This window comes from Nanorana parkeri, unplaced genomic scaffold (genome assembly GCF_000935625.1).
Source record: "Nanorana parkeri isolate BGI_ZX_2015 unplaced genomic scaffold, ASM93562v1 scaffold1709, whole genome shotgun sequence".
Classification (NCBI taxonomy): domain Eukaryota; kingdom Metazoa; phylum Chordata; class Amphibia; order Anura; family Dicroglossidae; genus Nanorana; species Nanorana parkeri.
In genome coordinates, this window is record NW_017307977.1 from 10,032 (window position 1) to 17,954 (window position 7,923).

Consider the following 7,923-nt stretch of genomic DNA (forward strand, 5'->3'; position numbering starts at 1 on the left):
ATGCTTTATACAAAACTAAAAAGTAATCTTTACCTATACTTTAATGGTTGTCGATACTTACACAATAGCTACTGAAAGTTCACAAACACATATAGCTCACCTGATATTTGTTTTATATACATTGCAGGAAATTCTAGAAAACCAGAGTCAAAATGCAAAACCGGGGAAGATCCTTTATTGCCGAGTGGTTATTTTTTCAATACACAATGGAACCCTGCCAACTGTAAAAGTTATCTTCCAGAGTCCTCTTCTGCCATCAGCAAATGTCTGTCTGGTAAAATGATCTATTTCATGGGAGATTCAACATTGCGCCAATGGATTGAGTACATGCCAAAAGTCATAAAAAGTAAAGTGATCAAACTTAAATATTGAAAAAAAGAGTGTTGTGTAGTGGCATATAAATACCATTTAAAAATCAGCTTCCCTAAATTTAGTGTAGCCAGAATAAAAAAAGTTATGGTTATTGGCTCTCACTGTCGCTCCTCTGCTTGCTAAACCAAGTAATGGCAGAGGCACAAAGGCAACAAATCAGTGACCGTGCCTCACACAGAGCCATAGTGAACAGGTGGAGGTGGACAATAGGACATCAGCTGGTGGGTCCTGGATGCAACTGACAGGTAAGTATTTTTGTTGTGGATGGAGGAGCGGCTTGTAATGAGGATAAGCCAAGCAGCAATGAACCTATTTTGACTTATAGTGTATGATAAACCCTGACAATGAGCTTCTTTTAGTTGTTTCTCTTTAGTTCCACTTCCTGTGTTTTTTCAAGCAGTCTAATTAGCCCTCCTTGGAACTACAGACTAAATAGGGTAGGGGTGGGTTTTGGTAGTTTAGCAAAATAAAACCAGGCAGAGCTGATACCGCTCTGTCCCCCCAAAAATGCTGTGTGTTGTCAGCTGGCAACAGGACTTAAGAGTGCAGCTGATGTCTTTCAGATCAACAGGTATTTTTCGGCTTTAATGGAATAAAACACAGTATATATGCATGAAGATGTGTACTTTATTTATTTTTTTGCCTTGGGAAGTTATCAAATAACCCATGGAGGAGGTGTAAATAGAGAATAGAAGCGGCTCAAGCACAGAGCTTTGGAGGACCCACGGAAAGAGGACGAAGAGAGCAGGAGAATACCCAATCATGTGCAAAGAATACCCAATCATGCCCAATCATGTGCACAGTATTTTTGCTTGCACTTGATTGGATGGTGGATCTCAACAGAGCATTCAATAAGCTAAAGGAACATTTTATTGCAAATTGAAAAGCCTATTTGCCTTTAATATATCATTCCCAAAGAATCAAGCATCTGTTGACCAGAGATGATGGAGCTTGGGTGCTTGGAAAGGTGAGCTGCAGGAATTTAACTTTTCCAGTTCCCTGGTTACTCACCTTCAACTGACCACCTTTTTATTTTTTTTTATTAGACCACCTTTTGTGCCTTGACATACAGACAAACAGTTTGTTTTTGGCTAGAGTAGGGAAAGGGTTACAGCCTGTGTCATGACTTTTTCTCTCACTTCCTGTCAGGCAGGACAAAGCAATAGGTTCTCTTTAATCTTTCTGTTTTTGGCAGCACATTTAGACCTTTTCTTCACTCTTTTGCCAATCCATTCAGCTGCTGGAAGCAGGAAAAGCCACTGTTCGTAAGCCTTGAGTTGCTCAAGTTGCACCTTAAACAGGGCTATGGGTACAGTGCAGGTTTACTTTATACATTAATTCATTTTGAAGCTGAGGGGAAGTCCTCTTTTAACATAGAAAAGAAGGAAACTTTCATAAGCATGTATCTAAAACTTTACCTACTCATTTTTCCATCTACACTGGACTGATATAACCTACCCCCAATGCTCCATATTTACTTAGTTCTGGCACCTGGTCCCACTATCATGTTACCCTTGGCTGATCGGTTCTCCTCTTGCTGGTGCCTACACATCTCCCAAAAGATGGAAGAAACCTCTATATTTGGTTCTACTGTGCAAATGCAGGCAGAGAAAGAAGAGGACTTTCTGGTCGGAGCTAAACGTGGCTGGACAGGGTACTAGTACTAGTGTCACGTACCGTGGTGCGAGCCCGATGTGACAAGGAGGACCTCCCTTGCAACTCCATCTGCGGACCTCTGGAGGTGCAACAGGGGTGCACAGGCAGGAGCTGCACGGATGCCAGATGTAGAATCTCGGGTATCCAACCGGGAATGAAGCTTCACAGGAACTGCGGGTAGGCAGGTGAATATCCACAGAGTAGCCAGGGAACCACCCGGGTCAGAAACCAGAGAGCAAGCGGCACAGAAGCTGGATCCAAAAAGAGTAGTCAGGGGCAGGCCGGATCAGGAACAAAAGGGTAGAATAATGCAGAAGTGGAATCCAGGGAGAGTAGTCAGGAACAAGCCGGGTCAAAAACACTGATAGTCACAAGATACAGATCAGAGCTGGTGCTGGGCACAGGCTGAAGATCACTCAGCAGTGAGGGAGACTGCTGAGGCTGTTTATATAGCCCACCGAGGGTGACGTCACCGTGCGCCGTGACGCATGGGGGCACGTCCCGCCGGGCCGCTGCGTCATGCGGGGGCGAGGGAAACCCTCAATAAAAATTGTTCCTTGCCCTATATGCACAATTTTATAATCCTACAATAAAAAATTTTAAAAAATGGGCAATACCTTATACCCTGTTTCCCCGAAAATAAGACCTACCCCGAAAATAAGACCTAGTACTATTTTTGGGAATTGCTAAAATATAAGACCTACCCCGAAAATAAGACCTAGTTGTGACCATTTCCAGGGCCGGTGGTGGCATAAGATGGAACTTGAAGAGTTGCGGGAGACAATTCAGCGGTGCCAACTAAGCCAGCTATAGAGGAAGCAAGGCGGCACTGGAGGGAGCAGAGCCGCATAAGCCAATGCCAACTCCTGTCACAGGCGGAGTGATACCAAATGCACTCCGCCTGTGAGGAATCGATAGTGAAAGTGCGCTTCGCTCATTCTGGCCAGCGATTGGTTAGCAAATTGCTCTTGGAAAGGTACGGCACCACTGATCACCATATTTGTGTACATGAATACATGTAGACTGTTGTACATAAACAAGTGTGTATTGTTGTACATAAAAAATTAAAATAAGGACCTCCCCCCGAAAATAAGACCTAGTGTGTTTTTTTGAGGTCAAAAAAATATAAGACAGTGTCTTATTTTCGGGGAAACACGGTATTACATAAACCTATTAATTACTTTTGCCTTGCCTGAAGTTTCCTTTTCACTCTGCACTGTGCTCAATTCAGAATTTTTTTTCATAGCTGTCCTTAACTTTTTTTCTTTCCATAACTGCACTAGATCATTGATAATTGATATCTGATTTGATGCAGTGGACAATATCTTGACAGTAGAGGCATACGAATGTAGGTCCTCCTATACTATGAAAAATGCACACATTGGTCAATTTCCTTTGAATATACAGTACAGTGTATATACTTTCGGCTTTACACATGTAAACAGAGTCCCGGCGGCTATAGTCTGTTTAAAGAGGCCCACTGCCAGTGACGTATGAGATATGTCGGTGGCAGCGAAAGGGATAATTCTGCAGTCTTCCGTCCTTAATACTGCCCCAAACCTATTCCCTCCAGCATTCTCCTGTGAATTTAGGGTGACTCATTTCCATCAACTCAATCTCCACACAGTGATTACCTTTTGTATGACTTACCCCTCCCTTTCAGATTTTAAGCTCTCATGACCTGGGTCCTCCTAACCCCCTTGTCTTGAATTGTATTGTAATTATACTGTCTCCCTTTTATAGTAAAGCACTGCACAAATTGTTGATGCTAAATAAATCATGAATAATAATATTAATATATAATTTTACATCTTTGGAGCATTGTATTTATTATATAACTGTATCAGATATTAATGTGTAACATATGTACGTTCTTTTCTTCAGCATTGAAGTTTTTTGACATGCATGGAATGGGCAATCACAGGGCTCTCTTAGCTTTGGACCTGGACAACCATTTGTATGTCAAGTGGAAGAAGCATGGGCACCCATTTGTAACTCATTACTTCTACACCATGAGAGACTTCTCATATATAGCCAGGGAAATTGACCAACTCGCCGGAGGATCAAACACAGTCATTGCCATCACGCTGAAATTCAGCGGTGCCAACTAAGCCAGCTATAGAGGAAGCAAGGCGGCACTGGAGGGAGCAGAGCCGCATAAGCCAATGCCAACTCCTGTCACAGGCGGAGTGATACCAAATGCACTCCGCCTGTGAGGAATCGATAGTGAAAGTGCGCTTCGCTCATTCTGGCCAGCGATTGGTTAGCAAATTGCTCTTGGAAAGGTACGGCACCACTGATCACCATATTTGTGTACATGAATACATGTAGACTGTTGTACATAAACAAGTGTGTATTGTTGTACATAAAAAATTAAAATAAGGACCTCCCCCCGAAAATAAGACCTAGTGTGTTTTTTTGAGGTCAAAAAAATATAAGACAGTGTCTTATTTTCGGGGAAACACGGTATTACATAAACCTATTAATTACTTTTGCCTTGCCTGAAGTTTCCTTTTCACTCTGCACTGTGCTCAATTCAGAATTTTTTTTCATAGCTGTCCTTAACTTTTTTTCTTTCCATAACTGCACTAGATCATTGATAATTGATATCTGATTTGATGCAGTGGACAATATCTTGACAGTAGAGGCATACGAATGTAGGTCCTCCTATACTATGAAAAATGCACACATTGGTCAATTTCCTTTGAATATACAGTACAGTGTATATACTTTCGGCTTTACACATGTAAACAGAGTCCCGGCGGCTATAGTCTGTTTAAAGAGGCCCACTGCCAGTGACGTATGAGATATGTCGGTGGCAGCGAAAGGGATAATTCTGCAGTCTTCCGTCCTTAATACTGCCCCAAACCTATTCCCTCCAGCATTCTCCTGTGAATTTAGGGTGACTCATTTCCATCAACTCAATCTCCACACAGTGATTACCTTTTGTATGACTTACCCCTCCCTTTCAGATTTTAAGCTCTCATGACCTGGGTCCTCCTAACCCCCTTGTCTTGAATTGTATTGTAATTATACTGTCTCCCTTTTATAGTAAAGCACTGCACAAATTGTTGATGCTAAATAAATCATGAATAATAATATTAATATATAATTTTACATCTTTGGAGCATTGTATTTATTATATAACTGTATCAGATATTAATGTGTAACATATGTACGTTCTTTTCTTCAGCATTGAAGTTTTTTGACATGCATGGAATGGGCAATCACAGGGCTCTCTTAGCTTTGGACCTGGACAACCATTTGTATGTCAAGTGGAAGAAGCATGGGCACCCATTTGTAACTCATTACTTCTACACCATGAGAGACTTCTCATATATAGCCAGGGAAATTGACCAACTCGCCGGAGGATCAAACACAGTCATTGCCATCACGCTGGGACAGCATTTTAGACCTTTCCCCATTACGCTTTTCATCAAAAGACTTCTCAACATACGTAAAGCAATAGAGAACCTTTTCAAAAGAAGCCCAGACACAACGGTCATCCTAAAGACAGAGAATACCCGAGAGATCAATCCAGATGTAGAACGATTCAGTGACTTTCATGGCTACAGTCAGTACCTCTTAATGAAGGAAGTCTTCTTGGGTCTTAATGTTGGGGTCATTGATGCTTGGGACATGACCACAGCTTTTGGATCTTATGATGCTCATCCAGCTGAGACCATAATTCAGAATCAGATCAACATGTTACTGTCTTTTATCTGTTAGCAAAACCACTGTCATTCTTTTAGTTATGTTTTGAAAAATCAAAAAAGTTATATGTTGCTTTAACTTTTTGATTTTGTTTCATATTCTTTTTTCATAACTTTTTAACTTTCTTGTTCTAAAAAAACACAAAAATATAAAATTCCAACAATACTGTGAAGACAGACAGTCAATATACACAATACATGCCAGAAGTTCAAAGGAGTGTACTTGATCTAGAAGAGTAGTGTCTCCATAAATCTGTACTCACAAACTTTCATAAATAAACCTCAAGAACATATCATTCTGTTTTTCTTTGTCATTTTCTATTCCCCCAGCCTACATTAGAATAGAGGCATCTGACAACATGGCTAGGGTATGCGATTTGTATAAACAAGATCGCATTCTATTTTGTGATCCTCCTTCGGTCTTCACCAAGACCCCATAGGTTTTGTCAAAATAACTGCCACCGGTGGTATGTCGCACATGGGAGCTATGGGCAGACTACATATATACCCGGCAGAAGAGCCCAAGATGAGAGACTAAGAGTAGGAGAAAAAAAAGGAAGGTGGGAAGAGAGAAGATCAGGTAAACAGAAAAAGTAGTGTAAAGAAGAAAAAAAAGTCAGCAAAAGGGTTTCCTAATGTGGGAGAAAAAAAATACTCAAAATGGTATCTGTAACTTAACATGGCTTCAAGGCATAGAAGATAAGGCTTGGCATATACAGTACATATATCCATATACTCATGTTAACTTTTGACATATATGCTTTGTTTTTATGAAACCTCTGCAAAAATTGGGCTTGAGACACAATGACAAGTGATGGAATATGTGAAGTTCCAGACAAGTTATGATCAAGAAGAAAATCTTCTTGAGATCTCTTGCCTTGAGGAAGGGACCCTGCGCGGCCCCGAAACGTCGGCTCTTTTTGATCTTTGTGACACTATTGTCCAATAAAAAGGACTTATTCATTTTAAATACTTGGAGTGCTGGTGACCTATTCTTCCATCTGAAATAAATCAGACCAGCTTATAGCAGACTGTGGTATGTGTTGATCTCCTATATCCAGGGCAGGATTTCCCACAAAGCCACTGAGGCGGCAGGGAGCAGAGGGGCAGCAGGGGTGTAGAATCTCCCGACGCCCGAGACATGCAGTTCTGGGCGCCGGGTGGTGGTTGTTTTCTACATTTAGCTTGTTCGTTTACAAGTGATCTTGGCGATGTCGCCAAGATCACTTGTGATAACATTGCAGGTCTGCCCCCTCCACCTTTCTCCTCATTGGAAATCTTCAGGCTCTGTCCTCCCGCCGCCCCTATGTACCTCTCTTCACCAGTCAGAGATCCTCAGGATGGAGAGCCGGGAGGAGAGCGGAGAATGTCCGTTCTCCGCTCTGCTCTGTGTAAACAGTAAGGCCAGTTTCACATTAGATGCAGTGCGTTCCGGTACGATTCTGGCGAGAACGCACTGCATCGCATTGCTGCGGCTCACTTTTTTGTGGGGCATGAGGGGGCGTGACGGGCCATTGAAGTGAAAGGCACCGTAGCCACGCCCTCTGGCCGCCCAGATGTGAGTATAACTTTCATATTTTCCAACATCCTATTACGGTTTCATGTCATGTTGTTGGCACTTCTCCACCCCTCCTTCTTTCGTTACCTCTTGATTTATGCGGGTGCGTGCTTTTCACTCACCCCATAATTCTCCTTTAATAGAGCAATAAACTTTTTGGCTTTGCCCGCAAAACTTTTTTATAATAGACCAAAGTTATGCTAACAATGGATTTTCTGTGTAGTCTCTTAGACATATGACCACATTTCCCTTACCCCCTTCCCTTCTGCAGATTATGGCATGTCTGTTGCTACTGACAAGAGTGTACACTTATAAAGCACCACTGCAAGGTCATCACTATGTTGTATGTTGTGAATGGTACAGCAGAGGGAAGGGGTTGAGGCACAACATCAGGAGCCTGTGTTGTTACCCTATCACATGCAACCTGATGGAGGCCACAAGCGGACACATCAACACAAAATACTCAGTTATGGACCACCATTAGCACTTGCCAGTCCAGAGCAACGAAGTTCAGCTGATGCTGGTGCAAGTGCATGTGGATGGAAGGTGCTTAAATCAGGCTGGTGGAGATCAGGATCACTAAGATGGAGTCCGTGCCTATAATAGCCCCCAGAACCTCAGTGG

The 7,923-nt window shown here is 42.2% G+C and overlaps 1 protein-coding gene across 1 annotated transcript in view; it reads left to right on the forward strand.

The window, feature by feature from the left end:
* Positions 1-5,757, forward strand: part of LOC108799375 (NXPE family member 2-like) — an 8,939-nt gene extending 3,182 nt beyond the window's left edge. Inside the window, exons 3-4 of the mRNA XM_018571239.1 lie at positions 128-346; positions 5,222-5,757. Of these exons, the coding sequence (XP_018426741.1) occupies positions 128-346; positions 5,222-5,757 (755 nt within the window). The remainder of the gene's footprint in view (positions 1-127; positions 347-5,221) is intronic.
* The last annotated feature ends 2,166 nt before the right edge of the window (positions 5,758-7,923 follow it).